General features: G+C 40.7%; 1 protein-coding gene across 1 annotated transcript; it reads right to left on the bottom strand.

Annotated features, from left to right (window-relative positions):
• Nucleotides 1-1,879: 1,879 nt before the first annotated feature.
• arglu1a (arginine and glutamate rich 1a) lies at nt 1,880-13,715 on the bottom strand. Its single transcript, XM_079254232.1, has 4 exons — nt 13,188-13,715; nt 9,500-9,725; nt 7,306-7,389; nt 1,880-3,175 (listed from the first exon to the last, which is right to left on the bottom strand). Exons 1-4 carry the CDS (start codon nt 13,520-13,522, stop codon nt 3,011-3,013), a joined length of 810 nt encoding a protein of 269 aa, XP_079110358.1. The 5' UTR covers nt 13,523-13,715; the 3' UTR covers nt 1,880-3,010.
• Nucleotides 13,716-23,202: the final 9,487 nt, after the last annotated feature.

The raw sequence follows: 23,202 nt of genomic DNA, 5'->3' as shown, positions 1-23,202 counted from the left end.
TTTTATAGTGGTAAAAGTAGGTTTACCAGTGGTAAAACATGTTTTTATAGTGGTAAAAGTAGGTTTAGCAGTGGTAAAACATGTATTTATAGTGGTAAAAGTAGGTTTAGCAGTGGTAAAAGCAGGTTTACCAGTGGTAAAAGTAGGTTTAGCAGTGGTAAAACATGTATTTATAGTGGTAAAAGTAGGTTTAGCAGTGGTAAAAGTAGGTTTACCAGTGGTAAAACATGTTTTTATAGTGGTAAAAGTAGGTTTACCAGTGGTAAAACATGTTTTTATAGTGGTAAAAGCAGGTTTACCAGTGGTAAAAGTAGGTTTAGCAGTGATAAAACATGTTTTTATAGAGGTAAAAGTAGGTTTAGCAGTGGTAAAACATGTTTTTATAGAGGTAAAAGTAGGTTTACCAATGGTAAAACATGTTTTTATAGAGGTAAAAGTAGGTTTAGCAGTGGTAAAAGTAGGTTTAGCAGTGGTAAAACATGTTTTTATAGAGGTAAAAGTAGGTTTAGCAGTGGTAAAACATGTTTTTATAGAGGTAAAAGTAGGTTTACCAATGGTAAAACATTTTTTATAGAGGTAAAAGTAGGTTTAGCAGTGGTAAAAGTAGGTTTAGCAGTGGTAAAAGTAGGTTTACCAATGGTAAAACATGTTTTCATAGTGGTAAAAAGCAGGTTTAGCAGTGGTAAAAGTAGGTTTAGCAGTGATAAAACATGTTTTTATAGAGGTAAAAGTAGGTTTAGCAGTGGTAAAACATGTTTTTATAGAGGTAAAAGTAGGTTTACCAATGGTAAAACATGTTTTTATAGTGGTAAAAGCAGGTTTACCAGTGGTAAAAGTAGGTTTAGCAGTGATAAAACATGTTTTTATAGAGGTAAAAGTAGGTTTAGCAGTGGTAAAACATGTTTTTATAGAGGTAAAAGTAGGTTTACCAATGGTAAAACATTTTTTATAGAGGTAAAAGTAGGTTTAGCAGTGGTAAAAGTAGGTTTACCAATGGTAAAACATGTTTTCATAGTGGTAAAAAGCAGGTTTAGCAGTGGTAAAAGTAGGTTTTAATGTGTTAAAAGTAGGTTTAGCAGTGATAAAAACAGGCTAAAAACAACTTTTTTTTAACTTGGCTTTTAATTAGTATTTACTTTATTAGTCTAGACATTTATTTATTTGTACCCAATTCTTTTTAGGGATTTTTTTTTTTTCCAATCTGCTTTTATAATCTTTATTGTATTGTTTTTACTTGAACTATTTGTTTTATTATTACTACTATTTTATTTTATTTTTCTTTTAACGTATTTGATCATTTTAAAGATATTTTCCAGTGTTTCTCAGAGGGAGCCCTCTGCACTGGGTGTCATTATGGCCATGGCTACAGGGGCGCCTTTCATGGCTTTGGTCTGTGGTGGTGCCCCTGGTGCAGATGGCTCCTGCGATGGTGTTCCTTACCAGGTTCATCTGTGCTCAGCAATAAATAACTATGTAGGTGTATGCGTAATGTTTAATAGTGTTGGGAATTGATGTTGTTTGGGTGTGTGTATGAGTGTGTGTGTTTTAGTGTGAGAAGGGACGGGCTGATGAATTTTCTTTGTGTTTTTGTATCATGTAAAGCACTTTGTGTTGCATTTTTTTTTGAGAAAAAGTGCTTTATAAATAAAGTTTGATTGGATTTGATTTCATAAAAGCAGGTCCTAAAGTGTTCAAAGCAAGGTTGTGAACAAATAGTGAAAGTACGTCATATATTTATACTCTGTCGTGTGTACGCGAAGATCTTTCACCAATAGTACGAGGCCCAGTGGACCACCTGACAAACCACCTCATGATCACCAGACGACCCCCCCCCCGTACGAACCACCTGCAGAGACTGACATCCCAACACAACTTTAGACATTCAATGGATTTATTGATCTGTTGACAGTTGAGGACAAAAAAAAATTATCAATGACAAATTTGAAATTCCACAAAATAAATGTATTATACCCACCTGAGGTCAGTCTGCCTGTCACATGCACACTAACACACAAGCAAACATGCGCGCGCGCACACACACACACACACACACACACACACCAACACGCACACACTGACCTCAAACCTTGTCTTACCTGAATTTGTGCATCCTCTATGAATGGAGTCTTTACCAAGTGAATTTACAACATGACAGAGGGACAGGTGAGGGACGGGTGAGGGACCGAGGTGGACAGGATGTGGACAGGATGTCAAGAGTGGGAGACAACACAGCTCATTCTATGCTGTAGATAATCAGATCTAACATGTCTTTACACAGAAACAGACTTCTCTAGTCCATGACCCACGACCCACTTCACATGTCCTGCTGTAGGTGTGTGGTTCCGTAACAGGCAGCCTGGGAGTCGAGGCCAAGTTCACCAGCGTGAGCCGTTTCCTCTGAGGAAACCTGAAATATTCCCACACATGACTGGCAGTGGGAAGCAGTGGGAAGAGGAGCTGGAGGCTTTCTGGGAAACACAGGATATGACTGGAGGATGTAGTACACAGACCTGTCAGCTGACTGGGACTTAACTGTGCTTTTCAGGGCTCTGCTGTTACTCATTCCCACTGTGTTGGCTGCTTTTACTTAAAGAGAGGGCCGGAGAACCAGCCGCCAACTCCCAGGCTGCAGTTTTACAGAGTCCTGTCAACATCAGGACATCTGAAGACAACAGGAGCACGACTGGTCAGTGATACACAGTTAAGACTTGTGGCCAAACAACATGTTATCCTTTCTAAGTTCCTTAAAATTAAAAAACAAAAACCAGGGGGTGAACGGAGGATAGGCAGGAGCAGTCAAATTCCTCAGCGGTAAAAGTTTCTTCCCCTTTCAAACCAGACGGACCGCCACAGGGACAAGCAGGTTAATGCAGGGAGTTCAGTCCCTTTCTCAAGCTTTCCTTTAGCACTTCCAAAATGAAGCGATCAGTCCAAAGAGTACGACGAGGACTGGGGTTTATGAGGAGAGCTGGATGAAGGCAGGGTGTGACATGATGAAGGGGGAGCAGTCTTATTCAGCAGCCTTTAGGGAGAAGGAGAGCTTGGGTCTGGACTTCCCCTTCCCCAGGATGATTTTCTGCTCCTCCTTCTGCTGCCTCTGACGGTCCTGCTCCAGCTTCATGCGCTCCTCATGGATCTTCCTCTGCTCCTCCACGATACGCAACTGCTCCTCAGCCTGTACACAGCAGGAACATGGTGGTGTAAGGACACCAAATGATGCTTTTCTTTCCATCAACATGCACCCACAACGCCCTTCACATTGTACCCTAAACGAGCCTTTTCATTGCACCAACAATGTCGTCTGTGTTGTACCCAAGTTGTCAAATAGATAAATATATTTTCAAACACTAATAGATACAACATGTAGTATCTAGTTAGACTTTAATTACCACGGGGACCTGATAATAAAGGCTCGATTCCACCGAACGTGCAGCTGATGGCAGCAACACCAGTCAACAGAACTGGTTCCGCCACTGGTTCTGCTGCAGAGCGTCTCTGAAGCGGCCCAGAAGCAGCATTGCTTTCCACTTCTCTGAAATACGCAACTGTTGTATTTTTGCCGCTGTGAAATCCCGTCAGTCTACAGCTCAGCGGATCGTTCAGGAAGTTGATGAAAACCAAAGTGGATCCAGTGGATTTTACCAGTAAAAGATGACATATTAGGGCTGGGAAAACTGAACTGAAAAAATCAAATATTGAGATTTTTTGCTTTAGAATCGTAAAATTGTTTTTGTTTTGTTTTTTTGTTAAAAAAAGTGTAATAGGCTACAGTTTCAGGCAACAGAAGCTCCATCTTCATTGTACAAAACCTAAATATAATTTTTAAAAAAAAAACTAACTAACTAAATAAATAAATACAGATTTAAATTGAAAACTGACCTGTTGTCTGGGGTGGGAAATCACATTGAGAAAAATACAACTAAAAAATTGGGATATTTTGCTTCATGATTTTAAAATAGATTTGCTAAAAAAAAAAAAAAAAAAAACCTAAAAAAAAAACTTTTTTTTTTTAACAAATAACATTAAAAACAAAAACTTTTTTTTTTCAAAATAAATACAAATCTATTATATATTTTTTTCATCTCTATTGTTTTTATTGATCTTTTTACTTGTCTTCTGGGTACTGTTGTTTTTTCCTAATAAAATCAAGAAAAAAGACGAGCAGAAAAGGTTTTTATACACGTTGCAATTTAAATGAAATTGGCCCAAATAATTTCTCAGTTCTTTCTAGCTTATAGAAGAAGGAGTTTACTAAGAAAATGAGCAACTTTTGTTACTTTAGTGTAATTATGAATCGAAAATCTGTTTGAATCAAGACATCGGGATGCATCGACCCTAATATCAGTATCAATATCTAATCAATACCATGTGTGTGTACTTGTACTTGGTGTTCCGATACCACAATCGATACACGATACCACCCTAGTCAAGCTAGCAGGGATGTATTTGATGACATGCTTTGGACACATTTTGCCTTGAATGTTTAAATGTGATATTTTTTGTTACACTAAAAGCTGGATCTTTGTTTCAAAACCACACATTAATAGTTGTATTTAGGTAAAAGGTACCAAATCCAAATAAAAACTTGTTGAAACTGTTATGTTTCTGTTATGAATCTGTAATGTTGTTATATTTATATTGGTGAGGTAACTTCAGAAAGGATGGGTTATTTATTACAACATAATGAAATATTACACAGTTATAACAGCAATAATAACCACAATAATGTTCATATAAACACATCTGGTATATATCACTATCTGCAGATATTCAAGTTTCAGATATCGGATCATAACTCCCTAAAAGTGGATCGGTGCATCTCTATCAAGAATTAATCAGAATCGAATTGTCAGCCCAAAACTCAAAATCAAACTGAATGGTGAGTTGTTGATGGATCCACATCCCTACCACTGTCGCACAGGAAGGATGACATGAGACGCATGCGGATTTGTAACACTGTGGACCCAGCAGTAAGGCATCATGCACCCAGTGACGTAGATTAATTACACTCTGTGATTTAAATGTCGATTAAAAACAATTCATCGTTCAGCTGGACTGAGTTCCAACGACAACACTCATCACTGTTTCATCAAACAGGTTGGATTTTTCCACATTTTCAGTTTCGCACTCATCCACTCATACACCACCCGTAGCTGAGGTCCTGATGGTGTAGCGCACTGGTTTGTGTTGCTTCCTACCAGTTTGGCCTGAGCTAAACTGTTGGTTTGTGTTGCTTCCTACCAGTTTGGCCTGAGCTAAACTGTTGGTTTGTGTTGCTTCCTACCAGTTTGGCGTGAGCTAAACTGTTGGTTTGTGTTGCTTCCTACCAGTTTGGCCTGAGCTAAACTGTTGGTTTGTGTTGCTTCCTACCAGTTTGGCCTGAGCTAAACTGTTGGTTTGTGTTGCTTCCTACCAGTTTGGCCTGAGCTAAACTGTTGGTTTGTGTTGCTTCCTACCAGTTTGGCCTGAGCTAAACTGTTGGTTTGTGTTGCTTCCTACCAGTTTGGCCTGAGCTAAACTGTTAGTTTGTGTTGCTTCCTACCAGTTTGGCCTGAGCCAAACTGTTGGTTTGTGTTGCTTCCTACCAGTTTGGCCTGAGCTAAACTGTTAGTTTGTGTTGCTTCCTACCAGTTTGGCCTGAGCTAAACTGTTGGTTTGTGTTGCTTCCTACCAGTTTGGCCTGAGCTAAACTGTTGGTTTGTGTTGCTTCCTACCAGTTTGGCCTGAGCTAAACTGTTAGTTTGTGTTGCTTCCTACCAGTTTGGCCTGAGCTAAACTGTTAGTTTGTGTTGCTTCCTACCAGTTTGGCCTGAGCTAAACTGTTGGTTTGTGTTGCTTCCTACCAGTTTGGCCTGAGCTAAACTGTTGGTTTGTGTTGCTTCCTACCAGTTTGGCCTGAGCTAAACTGTTGGTTTGTGTTGCTTCCTACCAGTTTGGCCTGAGCTAAACTGTTGGTTTGTGTTGCTTCCTACCAGTTTGGCCTGAGCTAAACTGTTAGTTTGTGTTGCTTCCTACCAGTTTGGCCTGAGCTAAACTGTTAGTTTGTGTTGCTTCCTACCAGTTTGGCCTGAGCTAAACTGTTGGTTTGTGTTGCTTCCTACCAGTTTGGCCTGAGCTAAACTGTTGGTTTGTGTTGCTTCCTACCAGTTTGGCCTGAGCTAAACTGTTGGTTTGTGTTGCTTCCTACCAGTTTGGCCTGAGCTAAACTGTTGGTTTGTGTTGCTTCCTACCAGTTTGGCCTGAGCTAAACTGTTGGTTTGTGTTGCTTCCTACCAGTTTGGCCTGAGCTAAACTGTTGGTTTGTGTTGCTTCCTACCAGTTTGGCCTGAGCTAAACTGTTGGTTTGTGTTGCTTCCTACCAGTTTGGCCTGAGCTAAACTGTTGGTTTGTGTTGCTTCCTACCAGTTTGGCCTGAGCTAAACTGTTGGTTTGTGTTGCTTCCTACCAGTTTGGCCTGAGCTAAACTGTTGGTTTGTGTTGCTCCCTACCAGTTTGGCCTGAGCTAAACTGTTGGTTTGTGTTGCTTCCTACCAGTTTGGCCTGAGCTAAACTGTTAGTTTGTGTTGCTTCCTACCAGTTTGGCCTGAGCTAAACTGTTGGTTTGTGTTGCTTCCTACCAGTTTGGCCTGAGCTAAACTGTTGGTTTGTGTTGCTTCCTACCAGTTTGGCCTGAGCTAAACTGTTAGTTTGTGTTGCTTCCTACCAGTTTGGCGTGAGCTAAACTGTTGGTTTGTATTGCTTCCTACCAGTTTGGCCTGAGCCAAACTGTTAGTTTGTGTTGCTTCCTACCAGTTTGGCCTGAGCTAAACTGTTGGTTTGTGTTGCTTCCTACCAGTTTGGCCTGAGCTAAACTGTTAGTTTGTGTTGCTTCCTACCAGTTTGGCCTGAGCTAAACTGTTGGTTTGTGTTGCTTCCTAACAGTTTGGCCTGAGCTAAACTGTTGGTTTGTGTTGCTTCCTACCAGTTTGGCCTGAGCCAAACTGTTGGTTTGTGTTGCTTCCTACCAGTTTGGCCTGAGCTAAACTGTTGGTTTGTGTTGCTTCCTACCAGTTTGGCCTGAGCTAAACTGTTGGTTTGTGTTGCTTCCTACCAGTTTGGCCTGAGCTAAACTGTTAGTTTGTGTTGCTTCCTACCAGTTTGGCCTGAGCTAAACTGTTAGTTTGTGTTGCTTCCTACCAGTTTGGCCTGAGCTAAACTGTTGGTTTGTGTTGCTTCCTACCAGTTTGGCCTGAGCTAAACTGTTGGTTTGTGTTGCTTCCTACCAGTTTGGCCTGAGCTAAACTGTTGGTTTGTGTTGCTTCCTACCAGTTTGGCCTGAGCTTCGGCGATCTTGCGGTTATTCTCCTCCAGGATCTTTTCCAGTTCCTCCCGTTTGGATTTTTCCTCCTCCTAGATGGGCGACATGGTGTCATGTTAGCGTGTGAACAGGCTACCGTCACGCACACATGCCCGCCCGCGCGCACACACACACAAACAAACCCCCACACGCATACACACATACACACACACACACACACATACAGTAAAGCCTGTTTAACCTCTAGTACATGACCACACTGATATTCAGCCATTAAACTGTTTACATAAAGGGGCAAAAATAAAGTGTTTGGGAATCACACCCTCTAAGTTGCCCCCCTCCCTCTGAAAATGAAAGGCTGAACCACACCTGGGACCCTTAATGCACTTTAAAAGGAGAACTCACTCATCCCACTCAAAGGACAAACAAACAGTCTACAGAAAATAAAACTGCTGCTTTGGTTTTCATCATCAAGAGAGAAAGAAAACAAGGAGGGAATAGTTTTGGCTCACCAATCAACGGATACCTACGCATTTTCCTTGCCTGTGAACCTACAACCGGTGAAAGCATTAAACGGATGAATATTTACTGTCTCGTCCGGATTGTGGCCCCTGCAGAGACAGAGAGGCCCTCCTGTGGTGGGTTGGTAGGTAGGTGGGTGGGTATGGGGGACGATCGCGGCATTCCTCTGTATAACTCTGATCTCTGCACTGCTTTAGTTTGTTTAGCTTGTCCTTTACAGAAGTCCCACACGTCCCACTGAGACGGTGGACATAAAGGACAGAGTGGTGTCCGTGCTGGAGGACGACCCCACCACCAGACACTTACAGAACAGGACACAAGTCACAGCTGAGAGACTGCAGTCCAGCTCAGGTCAGTGCTGGTCAGGAAGGGGGGAATTTTGTTTACAACACAACAAAAACAAGACAATATGAAAGAGAACAGCAGCCCTGCAGGAGAAGCAGTTTAGGAGAACAAAACAACAACAGGTTTGTCATCATCAGTCCAAAGAGTTAATCTCATCACAATACAGGGGGGTCCACCGTGGAGGGGACACGTTGTGACCACAATGATTAAAAACACAGCAGCGTGGTGTCGAGTTTATAACAGAGAAAACAGACAATCCGGCGTGGATGAGAGGAAAGGGGCGAAGCCGAGGCCTGGTGGGACCAGCTCCAGTTCTAACCCTTCTGCTGTTAGAGACCCCACTCTGACCAGACAGAGATCCCTCTCCAGGCCCCGCGTTTCTACATGCCTGTCAGCCCGCAAAGGTTTGCAAACACACCTGGGTTTTTTTTTGGTTCCCAAGGCGACCTGATTACCAGTTAATGGGGCCAAACTGGTGTCAACTGAATGCATCAAACTGATAAAACACCATTAAGGTCAAACAAAACAAAAAGTAAATAAATAAAAACAGAAAGGTCTCTTAGCAATGTTTTTTTTTTTTAAATTAAATGTGATAAATAAAAGGTGTTGTCATGGAGATTTAGCAGACTATGAAGGGTTAAACCAGACTGCGGATATAAAAACAGAAAAGTAAAATCTGGGGTAAATCTGTCCTCATGTTGTGGTTCTCTACAGAAGATCAGAATAAATCAGTGAAAGACAGAAGTTCAGGCATGTTGCACCAGACCTGAATCAGAGTGGTCAAAAAGGGGTTAAATAGCTCAGAGAGCAGAAAACGTCAGACTGAAGAAGCGTTAGAGGAGCAGGGCAAACTGTGGGTTCAATAAATGTCATTAACATTTCATGCAATGACTAAACTCTGCTGCCATGGTGACCACAGAAAACCTAAACTTCTGGTTTTTCCAGCGAACACATCGGACCTGTGCAGGAGTCCGGTTGATTCCTGAGCATTATCCATGTCTATGTCACCAAACCAGGCTGGTTATGGCTCGCTTCAGGGTCACTAGTTGCTTATATAATACTGTCTTACAGTCATTTCATTACTGATACTGGGAGAACTGGGGGCTTACTGGCTGGCGTTCAATCTGAACTGGTCACAGGGACTATTTGATGAAAACTTCTGACCTGACAGAAAAGTAGAAGGAGCGTTTGGAAGTGGAGTTTATTCTTCATCAGAAACACGAAACAAACATCTTTAACTGGAACACAGGGAAACTCAGACTGGGAAGCTAGAACTCGCTGAATACGCGGGGTTGAGGTTAGAGATGGATGGCGTTCCCAACGACCGAGCGTTACCTCTCTGGCCTTCTGCGCCGCCAGCTCCGCCTGCCGCTGGCGCTCCAGCTCCTCCAGCAGCTGCCGCTCCATGATGCGCTTTGCCTCCTCAACACGCCGCAGCACCTCACGCTCAATCTCATCCTTACGCTTCTCCAGCTCCTCCTCCACCCGCTTGGCCACCAGCTCCTCCACCCGCCGAGCAGTCTCCTCCTCAATCAGCTTCTCCTCGATCTCCTGCTGCCGGCTGGAGGAAGGCAGGAAAACACAGCGTTTAACGTTAAGTCACTGTTAGCATGGCGTCCTGCTCGCTTTATTAATAAAGATAGATTAAAACATCATCATCACCTCGGCCCGCCTGGACTTTTCATCCCTGACCACCATATTTAGTACAGCTGGGACGATATGCGTTTGTCCCGATTAAATTCTGATTTTTTTCGGGTGCCAAATCTGATTTAAATTGATTTTAATTTAGATCTTTATTGCTCGTCATTTATCTTGATTTTAATGAGTAAAAATCAATCCAGTAGCTGCTATAATGACCAAGACAAGTTATAAGATCAATAAAAACTATTTTTAAAAATGACACATTTTATAATGTATTATTTGTATTTATTTGGAAAAAAAAAAAGTTTTTTTAACAAAATAAAATCTATTTTTAAATGGTGAAGCTAACTTTTTCATGAAACTTTTTTTTGCTACAAATTTTTCTTGATTTAAGTTAGAAGAAAACAACACAGTAGCCAGACCATCATTCTGCTGCTATAATATTTAACTAGATATCAAGAAGACAAGGAAAAAGATCAATAAAACCAATAGAAATGACAAAAATCTTAGAGTGGGTTAATTTTATTTAACTGAAATTAAAAAAAAAAAAAAAAAAAAAAAAAAAAAAAGACGATTTTTTGTTAAAAAAATAGATTTTAAAATTGTGAAACAAAAAATACTGATTTTCAATTTTTCGATTTGATTTTCCCAGCCCTATCATTTCTTATGATTTAGTTGTTTACTCCTAGTTTGTAATTCAGGTGCTGCGTTGCCATGTTCCTGCGCTGACAGGTGTGATGGAGAACGAGTTGCCTTTACGTCAGCCTGTCCTTCTTTTGGACAGATTTTAGTCTGGAAACATAAAAAGACCGCAACCTGAAACGTGTGTACAGTTGAGGTTTTCTCCTGGAGTAAAACAGCGTTCAGCAGAGAAAGGAAGAAAATGTAACACAGCAGACTCTCCAGAAGCTTTCCAGCTGAGCGGGAAACTTCCAGCAAACATGGTTAAAACTGGAAAGATTCACCGACAGAAAATTTGTTCCAGTTCATCATTCTGGTCAAACTATACGTGATGAAGAGTTCTGGAAAAGTCTGCGGGCTAAAACACTGCGACGCACATGAATAAAGGGACGAAAGGCGCTGCAGATTCTGCATATTTGCTGCAGCTTGCGGAGCATGACGTGTTGATTTCAGACGACTTTTTTAGCCACGTTGTCACTTAAACCTGCAGAGCATTTAAAACATTCACACAGTCGTGTTTGTAGAGTCGTCAAACTGAAATGAAGTGTTTGCCATCAGCTCCCGTTAGATGTCCCGGCCAGACTGAACTGCAGTTTCTGTGTGCTGAAGACCTCCTCAGCAGAAACAAGCTGATACTGCAGACCACAACGCCTCGTGTTACGATTCACATCCATCCTGCTTCCCTTTTAACCACTTGGACCTCATTTATAGCTTGTTTTTATTTATTCCTTTGAAGCAGCAAATACATTTGTTTTAAAAGGGACAGAGTAACTTTTGTGCCAAACATCAGTCTAATGTGAGTAACGGAGGATTTCTGGGGTCAGAATACAGAACTTGATGCGTATCGGCGCTCCGACGGGACTTTGCAGGAGCGCATCCGTCTCTCATGGGATCATGTGACCCATAGCGTCTTACGTTATGCCCCCCCCCCCCCCCTTATAAACACAGAGGCTCTGCTTGGTTTTTTCCTCGTCATGTCTGAACGAAGTCAGACGGTGAGGAGGCCAGGAAGAGAAAGGGATTGCTCCAGAGGAAAGACATGAGTCCACCTGCTGTCTGATGGAAGACAAGTGTGGTCATAAAACTTTGTTAGCATCAGTATTGGCAGAATGCTAAGTTAGCTCTCTGCCCGTTGTGCAAATGCGCCAAAATATGATGAACTTTTTCACATCTCGCGTTTATTCAGAACAACGGCAGTAAGCGCCTGATGAACTGCAGGACGTTGCGGCGTCGTCACTTTACTGTTTAGTGGAAGCTAAATGTGGCTAGCTGAAGGTAATCATCTACATACCAAAGCTAACATGGCTCATTTCCTCCACCGTCATTTCCGCGACATAAGCCGCTTAAACAGTGATACAGCTAATGATAAAGTTTTACAGACTAAGAAGTCATTCTGCGCTTCGTTAGTACAGCCTGATCATGGAAAACATATGAAGAAACGCCTCTGATGCAGCCTTCCAGTTAAAGGTGATTAATGGTGCTAATGACGAAGAAGCTGCTGTTTGCATCCAGGTGTCTCTGTAGCCTGGAAATTACAGTAATTCATGTAAATATCAAAGTAGTAAGAGAACAGTTTACCTGGTTCAGTATTATGCTTTTCATATGCCGTAATGTCCCATAAGCTTAGCACTAATGCTAACATTTTCAGAACAAAAAGCAGTTGAGTTGTGAAAAAGTTACCGCTTCATTTCATAATCAAATACATAACTGATAGTTTGCTTTGTGTGGATGTCATGAATGTAATTTTGAGACAGCCTTCTGTTGGAAGCTGCAGGTTTAAAGTAGCCCAAACTTACACGTATGTGTGGTTTACTAACACCTAATAACCTTCAAGGTTAAATAGTGTCAATTAAAGAAAAGTTAAACCAACAGTACCAATTTTAGATAACAATACTAAATTTAAAGCAGAGTTTTGGAAAAAAATTCAATAATTTTTTTTTTTTATTTCTTATTGAATAATTTTAATGATAACTTTGGTTATCATTAAAACGTGAAGCATGAGTGTAAACTTGCAGAAATGGAAGAAAATGAATCACTAAAAAAATGAAGCTCAAACATCCTAATTCCTCCTGATTTTCACTGCTACATGTTATTGATACTTATCAGGTTTATCAGACAAGGTTCATCAATGCACAACTAGTTATAACAAGGCTCAATGCACAACTAAAACTAGGCATAACAAGGTTCATCAATGCACACATAAAACTACTTATAACGTGTTCATCAATGCACAACTAAAACTAGTTATAACAAGGTTCATCAAAGCACAACTAAAACTAGTTATAACAAGGTTCATCAAAGCACAACTAAAACTAGTTATAACAAGGTTCATCAATGCACAAAACTAGTTATAACAAGGTTCATCAAAGCACAACTAAACTAGTTATAACAAGGTTCATCAAAGCACAACTAAACTAGTTATAACTCTGTTACATCTCACGCAGTTAACCGTGTTAGAGATGATAAAGTCTTAAAAAAAAAAGACAAAGGCCTTGTTAGGCCTTGCCCAGGTGAAGAGGTTGGTCAGTAAAGTGATGAAGCTGTGACAGGTTTAATAACAGGTCAGGGCCTCGCGTGCTTGATGCTAACTGCTAGCTTCTTAGCATTAGCGTGTGTGTGTACCGGCGGCCTTGTTTTGTTCTGAGAAAAACAAACAACATTCTGCAATTTAACTGTGAATTTTAAGGATGCATGCTCTTACATCTTCCTCTGCCTCTCCATCTCGGCCCTCCGTTCCTCCTCCTCCTTCCTCTGCTTCTCGTCCAGGGCGCTCCTCTTGCTCAGCGTCCGACCGAAGATGTCGATGCGCTCCGGCGGAGAGGCTGCTCTCTCCCTGCGGGACGACGCTGTGGTTGAGCGCGAACGGGAGCGGGAATCCCTGCGCCGGCTCCGTTTAGACTCCCGGGACTTGGATCGCTTCTTGGACCGGTCCCGGTCCCTTGACCGGGAGCGAGACCGGCTCCGCTTCTTGGCGTGTTTGCTGCTTTTGGAGCGTTTGGACCGGGACGAGCTGCGGCTCCTGGAGCGGCCCATCATCAACCACTAGCACCACACTCCTGCTGCTGATTCAGAACCACAGACTACAAAGCGACCGGCCCTCAGGAAACTTTATACAATGCGCTCTGAAACAGTCCTGTTTGCGTAGAGAAAAAGAAGTAAAGAAACCATCAGTATGTGGTTTTTATTTTGTCGTACTAACTCGCTACAAGCAAAGATGGCGACTTGTCACTTTGTAGGTTCCCATGATGCACCGCGGCTTTCGGCTTTTTCCGCCAGCCTGGCGGAACTGCCGAGTGGTGAGACGATAGATAGATAGATAGATAGATAGATAGATAGATAGATAGATAGATAGATAGATAGGTAGACAGATAGATAGACAGATAGATAGATAGATAGATAGATAGATAGATAGATAGATAGATAGATAGATAGATAGATAGATAGATAGATAGATAGATAGATAGATAGAGGGGGACAACCATGAACTTTTGGGCCCAATGAAAGACAATGGCATAGATCCCATCGCTTAATTGCAAATTTTAGATTTTTGTTTTTCCTTCAGTTGCTTGAAGCTGATAAATAGAATTGCTTTTCATGGGAAAAGTAAAGACCTAGGTCTGCATTCAACCATTTATGGGGTAAGTGACTAATTTTGATTGCTTTGTTTTCTTTCACATGTTATTATATAAAATGTTGCAAAGTACATGTTACAAATGGCAATTCCACAACTTTACAATGACATGAAAAATGACATACCAAAGGCGATCAAAGACATTCCATTTTACCATTTCACCTCTGGTCCAGTCCAAACGTGTCCCCTTATCCGAGCTTGATCATAGACTACGTAACTGTGTTATATGGTGTATAGACACCATATGTTCCAGATCACAACATATCTGGAACAAAGCCACAGGATAAATCCTGATCTCTTTTAGTAGACTGGATGAGCATAAACTAGTCTGAAAATTGAGCTAAATGTTCTTTAGAAATTAAAGTATGTTGATCTTTGAATTGGTGTACTTGGATTATTATGGCTTTATTGTTATTTTACTTGAAAATGGTTTCAATGACAACAATAATCGGTGAGTGCAATATTTTCATCTATCGCAATAATTTCTGAAACAATTACTCACATGGCAAAATTTGTTACCATGACAGGCCTAATCGTAAGTGAACACAGTGGTGGATAGCTTTTAAGAGTGCCTCGCGGACCTTTAAATCTGCTGTCATTTTTATAGTTGTTCGTCCCTGTGGTACAGTGATAAACACTCGCGCTTAGCATTTAACAACAGATTAGTAGTCTGTTGTTCCTGTAAATGCTGCTGAAATACAACATTACTGATGGATTAAATTTTTTATGAGTTCAGTCTTAGCGTTGTGTACCGCCCCCTAGTGGTTACGTCCAGCATTGCAGCAGCATGTTTGCGTTGTTTGCAGCATGTATTTACACAGACGCAGCTGAAAGTTGCCATGTACACAAGCACACACCAGTATATCCCAGCCTTTAGTATGTACGGGGCGGTTTGGAATTGATCCACATCATGCAGAAGCCTTGGGTGACGAGTTCTGGCCCTGCAGCTCACTGACACTTCTGGTTTCTCCTCCCTCTATCTGAGTGCCCTACTTGCAGTACAGTTCATCACTCCATGCTCCTCCTTACTCCGTTCTCCTAAAACTTCTTTTTTATTTTCCAACTGTTTTTTTTTTTCTATCAAACTCAGATATGTTGACATTTACATCTGGTTTAATTTTTGCAACAGTCCACGTAATAGTTAAATGTTAATAATGACAGTAAAATGTATTCGTAAAAGAGTAAGAAAAAGGGTAAAAATGATTAAACTAAATGATAATGCAGCACAGCATGTGGAGTAAACCCAGACCCAAGCTGAGCAGGCTTTTTTGCTCAATTTCACTGTCTCTGTTTACAGTCCAGAGAAGGTAGAGGAATCATGTCTCCTGTAACATGTTGAATACCAGGCTGACCAAAGCATTGTTGATATGGTAACGACAGCTATGAAGCATTTTATACGTCCAATCCAATGCACGTCTTATTTTTATGACTGTTTTTATAACTTGTTATTCCCAGATACAATGGTCACATAATGTTTATTAATTCAGAAATAAATAAGGGCGCTAACATATGCTCCTATGAGTTTACATGAAAATAATAATACCGAATGGAGGTTTCCATGAAACACGTCCTCACTTAATTCCTCTTCTGAGTGGCGGGTTGGGAAGGGTTCTGATTGGACGGAGGGTGCACGTGACGTATAACGTATACCGGACATAAAGTTGGCTCCCTGCTTCTCGTCTTTTCAGTCGTAACTTGTAAAAACTACATAATAAGTATCAGTTTCACCGCTAGTTTTATTATAAATGTGAAGTAGCAGCTCAACACGAGCAGTTTGCTCTATGTGAACGCTAAACTGACAAAACAGCAGCGGAGAAAGAAAGACAACCTCAGAGATAAGCCTGGAGCAAGAAGAATTTCATGTAAAACTCTATAAAACCGGTAAATATCCCTCTGATATGTCTCTCTGATTATGACCGTGAAGACTGTGGGAGTGGTGAGATTTGTTTAGAAGGCTTTCTGGACACCTATCTGATAAGGTATTCCCAGCATGTTCCACTGGGACGAGTTTCCTGGGAATACGTCAGGCAGCTGGAGGGATGACGTGTAGGAACGCATCAGGATTCTCAGTCACAGTCTATCTTAAAATAAAGCAGTTTCTACTGAAAATAAAAGTGAAGTCCATCATGTTTTTCATTACTGTATCAATGCCACCGATCAGTATTGAGAGTAGATGATAATGTGCTGGACCTACAACGAAGCGCAGTGTGGCCCCTATATTTAACTTTGCCTTTGTCCAATTTCAAATGTTGTCAGGACTTAAAAAAAGAGAGAAAAATAACCCTTCAACAGAAATACCACGGGATAGAGAAGAAAAACCTGACAATGACATAATCCTGCCTGCAGTCTGCCATTCTCTACCAAAATAAAGTCATTATAATAACACTCCTCACAATACTGCACTCAAAATACACAGGCTTTACTATATTTAAAAGCACATGACTTCAAAATCCAATGAATCAGCTCTGGAAAGGTCAAACAAATCAAACTATAGATGGAAATGCAGATATTATTTGTTTACAAGGTGTTATAGAAAGGGCAACTTTGATTGTAGAAATAGTTTTTAGTTGTAGAGAAACTGATAAATACTGTCAACTACCCTCACTTTGGACATCTGAACAACACATAGCACACAATTATCAGTAGTCAGCACACTTTACAGACAAGCCAGTTTCACAACAGAGTAAGAAGAAAGACAGATGGAGGAAAACATCCGATAAGCATTTTCACTATGCCAAAACCTGACATGGACCATAACCAAAAGAAAACAAGTTTCAAACAAGAAGAAAAGACCAAACCCAAAATCAACAACAACAGCAAGTGATTGAACAAACACACAAAATTAAGACACCGGTTCATCCCATGGACAAAATAAAAGAGAAGCAAAAATTAAACTTCGTTTACAAGATACCCTGCAAGTCGTGTCATATAATATATGTGGCAGAAACATAATGACATAACATCTAAAAGATTGTGAGAAGGAAACAGCAGGATGGTTCAGAAGAACTAAAAAAAGAACAAAACCCAACAGGAACAATGAAAATCAGCCATATCAGATCACTTTAAACACAATAACCACATCATGGACTGGGCAATGCACACATCATCCATCCATCCAACCATCCATCCATCCATCCTTCCAACCATCCATCCATCCATCCTTCCAACCATCCATCCATCCATCCATCCATCCAACCATCCATCCAGCGATTCATTAAAGCTTATCCGGGGTCGGGTTGCCGGGGCAGCAGCCTAAGCAGGGAAGCCCAGACTTCCCTCTTCCTAGCCACATTTGCCAACTCTGCAGGGGGGATCCCAAGGTGTTCCCAGTCTAGCCAAAAGATATAATACCTCCAGCATGTGCTGGGTCTTCCCTGGGGTCTCCTCCCAGAGGGACGTGCCTGGAACACCTCACCAGAGAGGCGTCCAGGAGGCATCCTGACCGGATGCCTGAGCCACCTCAAGGAAGGGGTTGTTCATTTACTTGTCTTTTCAGTATAAATAATAATTCAGTATGCTAACAATTTTTCTAATAAACCAGCACTGTCCACTAGTGGAAAAACTGACTTAACAACTATGGCAACATAAAACCCAAATGGAAGTTTCAGAGCAAGGATGTATGACGATGCTTGAAACAGATGTCCCCATTTATGTACATAATGGACATTAACTAGAAAGATCAATACAGCAAACCAAATTCCTCTGAACCAAAGAAAGGAAAAATGATAAACAAAAATGTAAAGCAAAGCCTTGATTTATGGATGAACCATGATGGATGACCTGGGCCTTCAGAGGGTATCACCGGGGGTCAGCTTTGACCTCCTGCTCTGCTTCAGTACTTTGAAACATGTGCAATAAATACTTGCAAAACCTAAACAGCTTCATCTAAAGGCCTTCTGTGACTGCCTTCAAGCAAGACAGAAGACAAAGAGAGTAGAAAAATGAGACTTTGTCTCATTTGATGACTCCAACCATAGCAACTTAAGTCATTCAGCAATTTCATAGTTTGAAAAACAGAAGCAGAAAAACATCCACATATTCGTATTTAGATAGACAAATATGATCATTGTCCTCAAATTTATTAAAAGCTCTCAATTCCACAGAGAAAGACCCCAATTTTTCCAGCTCGAGTTAATCAAAAGGTCCATCTCTTTCATACTGACTGATCAAAGTTGGCCCCTGCTTTCAAAAGCACCTTTTAGATCCCGGCCCCTGCCCTGTGGTTGCACTTCAGGGGGAAAAACACTTAACAAACACAGGATCTCTTTTAAAAAGCCCTGCCACATTGTCACATTGTCATGTTGATGGCCCAAGGGTCCAAGCATAAAAAGCTATTGACAGGGGATCCTGAAAGCAAGTTTTCCTCTCCAGCCTCCACTGAATGAAAACAAGTCTTTCACCCTAGGCTGAATATGGGAGAGGTGAGGAGCAGGGGGAGACAAAGAGGGAGGATGGTGGAGGTGGAGACTTCAGTAGAGGAAAGGAACTGATGACACGCATGAGGAACTAAAGCAGTTTCAAGCCCTGTTTACAAAACTTACTGAAACAATAAAATGCAAAAGTTTGGTTCCATTTTCTTGTTTCCACAGTAAACTTGTGACACGAGGCGAGTCTGTCGGTGTAGATTGGTCCTCGGCAATGATGACGTGTTTCAGTTCATTGTGCACTTGCACACATAGATCCTGTTCAACCTGTGAAAAGCACAACAATGGCTTATGTTTGTGATGGTGCGCCCGTTCAGGGGATTTAGTTTGTTGAAGAAAAACCTGTTTCTGGTTTAACATTTATGCTGTCAGTGAATGTGCAGAGTATATGCTCACCACGCAGGTAGAAAAAGCTTAATTCTATTACCTATGGCTTAAATCAATTAATACATCTCCTAACAAGATTTTCTAACAACAGTATAGGATCATTAACAACAGTATGTATTGATCATATTTACACCAATATTCCTGATGTGTGTTCTGCACCTGTGTCTGTATCAGGGACCACTGCTGCCTCCAGGAGAACGAAGCTAATTAAAAAGATTGATAAAACATTTAATGAGGATGATTTTCTTACTGTTATGAGTAACACTGAATAGGATGAAGTAAGTATTGATAATGTAAATACCTCCCTCAATTTATTCATGGATCTTTAATGGGGATTGTGAACAAACATGCCTGGTTAAAAGAATTTACAGTTCGAAGGGTTGACAAACCAAAAGATCCTTGGTTGACATTCCAATTAAAGCCAAAAGATCCGTGGTTGACACTGAGTTAAAGAGCTTGATGGCTCAAACAGATGAGGCTGAAATGGTTGCTGTCCTTTCTGTTGTAGACAGAAAACTCTATTGTACTCTAAGGAATCATGTGACCAAACTTCACAGCGTAAAGAAGAGAAAATATTACCAAAAGATAATCTCCGATAATGGGGCAAATTGCAAACAAATGTGGAAAGTACTCCATGAAATTGTGGGAAAAAAATTTCCTGTACATCCTATATGGAATTGAAGTTTATGTGATTCAGCCAATTCGGATTGTGAATTTAATGAGTGTTTCGTCAATAAGGTTTCTAAACTCAGAGAGAACATGGGTTGTACACACTCAAAAATAGAGGCACCAGCTTGTACCTAAGAAGGTACGAATGCTTGTCGCTGGGGGTGTACTCTTTTGAGAGACATTTCTGTACCCTTCAGTTCTGGTCTAATTTTGTACCTTATCAAGTTCAACCTCACCTTATCAAGTTATGTTTTTTATGTTTTCCACAGCATTAGGCCTGGTCCATGCAACGTAGCAATATTATCTTATCTGAAATCTAGAAATAATCTTCAAAAACTCAAAATACTGACCAGCCATACACTTAGTTTGCAGCATCTGACCTTCTTTGTCTGGTGTAGTAAATGACTGTTAAGTAGTTCTACTGTCATCACTCAACTCTGCTCTAGTTTGTAACATTACAGCCATTAACATTACATTTTTCAATGCTGCAGGTACCCTTATGGTCGAAATGGTACAAATTTGTACTTTATGTCACTTTGAACCCTTTTTCATACTCTGAAGGTGTGCTTCTGGTCTCTTAAAGACCAGTATTGTACTTTTGAGAGAACATTTCTTTAAAATGTACCAATAGGTACAGAAATGTCCTTATCTTGTACCTCTATTTTTGAGAGTGTATGGTTGACTCCACTCAGAAGAGCTGATTAAAATAAAGCGTTATGAAGGACAAGATGGACAATTTTCATCAGGTCTGTGCAAAGCAGTTAGAAATGTTGCCGGGGTTCTCGCCTGAATGTGGGTTGACTGGTCCTGACAACTTGAATAAGAGGCTGTTGAAAGTATCTGCTGCACAAACTTTAAACCCACATGACATTTAACCAATAGATGTATGATTAGTGGTGTGTGTCTAAAGGTTTGTGAGTAAGGTGAGATTATTCTTCTGTCTCAAGATAAAAAAAATTTTGCTGTCTGAATAGTATTAGCTATTAGTATTCTGTCTAGCCGCAGTAAATCGTTGAAAACGATGTAGTAAAGCAAGTGCAAGATATTCTGTTTGGTAGCAAAGAGAAGAAGGTCGGCACTGGTAAACACCTGGAGACTCGGTGACCAGGTCTGGAACCATGGAGTGTTGATGGACTCAGATCTGACTTTCACCATCAAAGCTTCACTAAGAAGCTTTTTACCATCAGAACCATCAACAGAATGAAAAGTTAAGTCTCCCAGTAAGACCAGTAGAAACTCCTCCATCATTCATCTCCAATAGACTGGCTTACTGGAATGGTGTTTTCACAGGACTTTCCAGTAAAACCAGTAGACTGGCTTACTGGAATGGTGTTTTAACAGGACTTTCCAGTAAAACCAGTAGACTGGATTACTGGTATGGTGTTTTAACAGGACTTTCCAGTAAAACCAATAGACTGGCTTACTGGAATGGTGTTTTCACAGGACTTTCCAGTAAAACCAGTAGACTGGCTTACTGGAATGGTGTTTTAACAGGACTTTCCAGTAAAACCAGTAGACTGGATTACTGGTATGGTGTTTTAACAGGACTTTCCAGTAAAACCAGTAGACTGGCTTACTGGTATGGTGTTTTAACAAACTTTCCAGTAAAACCAGTAGACTGGCTTACTGGAATGGTGTTTTAAAAGGACTTCCTTAAAAAAAAGCATTAAACATCTGCAGGTCATCCAGATGCTGCTGGAACTTTAACCAGGAGATCTGAACACATTACACCAGTTTTAACATCTTTACACTGGTTTCCAGTTTATACTGGTTTCCATCTTTACATTGGGTTTCAGTTTATACTGGTTTCCATCTTTACACTAGTTTCCAGTTTATACTGGTTTCCATCTTTAAACTAGTTTCCAGTTTATACTGGTTTCGATCTTTACACTAGTTTCCAGTTTATACTGGTTTCCATCTTTACACTGGTTTCCAGTTTATACTGGTTTCCATCTTTACACTGGTTTTCAGTTTATACTGGTTTTGATCTTTACACTAGTTTCCAGTTTATACTGGTTTCCATCTTTACACTGGTTTTAAGTTTATACTGGTTTCCATCTTTACACTAGTTTCCAGTTTATACTGGTTTCCATCTTTACACTGGTTTTCAGTTTATACTGGTTTCCATCTTTACACTGGTTTCCAGTTTATACTGGTTTCCATCTTTACACTGGTTTTCAGTTTATACTGGTTTCCATCTTTACACTGGTTTCCAGTTTATACTGGTTTCCATCTTTACACTGGTTTTCAGTTTATACTGGTTTCCATCTTTACACTGGTTTCCAGTTTATACTGGTTTCCATCTTTACACTGGTTTCCTGCTCTGGAAACCAGTGTAAAGATGGACTTTAAAACCCTGCTGATAATTCACAAATCCCAGAATGGTTTAGAACCAGAATACGTTGAATATGCTGAGAGAACCTGCAGAGCTCTTCGACCCAAAGACTCAGGTGAACTAATTCAGACCAGAGTCCAGACCAGAGTCCAGATCAGAGTCCAGATCAGAGTCCAGACCAGAGACCAGACCAGAGACCAGACCGTAGTCCAGACTAAACATGGAGAAGCATCATGTAGCTGTTCTGCTGTAAACTCTCCTCACGTCGACACTTTAACATTAACACAGGTTAAAACATTTCTTCTCTCATGGACCTGCATGTCATCCACATGGTAACACGTGTAACTGATCTAGTTTTTATTCTATTTTAAATTTATAATTTTATTGTGATTTTTGCTGTTTATTGTTGCCTGTATATTTTATTTCTTTGCACCATCTGTAATGCTTTTATTATTTTATGGAAAGCACTTTGACATGTCGTGTAAATGACACGAGTCAGGTCACCGGGTCAGAAGAGGGAGTTAACATCAACCCCTCCTTCTGACCCGGAGTCCTGTCTCCCCCCTGCCGTGGCATTAATGTGTTGTATCTCATCAATCAATCAATCAATCAATCAATCAATCAAAACTTTATTTATAGAGCCCTTTCACATACCATGAGGTAACCAAAGTGCTGTACAGCTAAAATAAAATAAATCAACATTAATAGCACAAAAAAAAACTGCTAAAAAGACAATAAAACAGCTGATCAGACAAAATAAGACAGAAAAGACTGGTGGTCCTGCTCTCTGGAGTTAAAAGTAAAAAGATGAGTTTTTAAAAGAGACTTAAAACCACTTAAAGTCCTAGTCGAGCTCACAGACAGAGGGAGACCGTTCCAGATGTTGGGGCCTACAGTAGAAAAGCTCTGTCTCCATGAGTCACGAGTCGAGTCCACTAAAGCATCTAGTTTTCTCAGGACGATGACAATGCAGAAGCTCAGAAAGGTACAGAGGTGTCAGACCATTAAAACATTTAAAAGCCAAAAGTAAAACTTAAAAAACTATTCTAAAAGAGACAGGCAGCCGGTGCAGAGAACGCAGTACAGGGGTAATGTCTTTTCCCTGTTAACAGGCGGGCAGCTGAGTTCTGGACCAGCTGTAGACGGTGGAGGAGAGACTGGCCAGTCCCAGTATAAAGGGAGTCAGTAGTCCAGTCTATAGAAGATAAAAGCATGAACCCTTTCCAGGACATCATGAGGAATAAAAGGCTTCACTTTACTAACAAGCCTG

This window comes from Telmatherina bonti (assembly GCF_933228915.1).
Source record: "Telmatherina bonti genome assembly, chromosome: 15".
Taxonomy (NCBI): Eukaryota; Metazoa; Chordata; class Actinopteri; order Atheriniformes; family Telmatherinidae; genus Telmatherina; species Telmatherina bonti.
This window is presented reverse-complemented; position numbering and strand designations above follow the sequence as displayed.

What these genes read in the sequence shown, in the direction of transcription:
- arglu1a (XM_079254232.1), bottom strand. Translation starts at nt 13,522, where the DNA reads ATGATGGGCCGCTCCAGGAGCCGCAGCTCGTCCCGGTCCAAACGCTCC. An exon ending in ATGGAGAGGCAGAGGAAGAT is followed by an intron (nt 9,726 to 13,187) that starts GTAAGAGCATGC and finishes GCCTTCCTCCAG; the next exon opens with CCGGCAGCAGGAGATCGAGG. An exon ending in CCGAAGCTCAGGCCAAACTG is followed by an intron (nt 3,176 to 7,305) that starts GTAGGAAGCAAC and finishes TGCTGTGTACAG; the next exon opens with GCTGAGGAGCAGTTGCGTAT.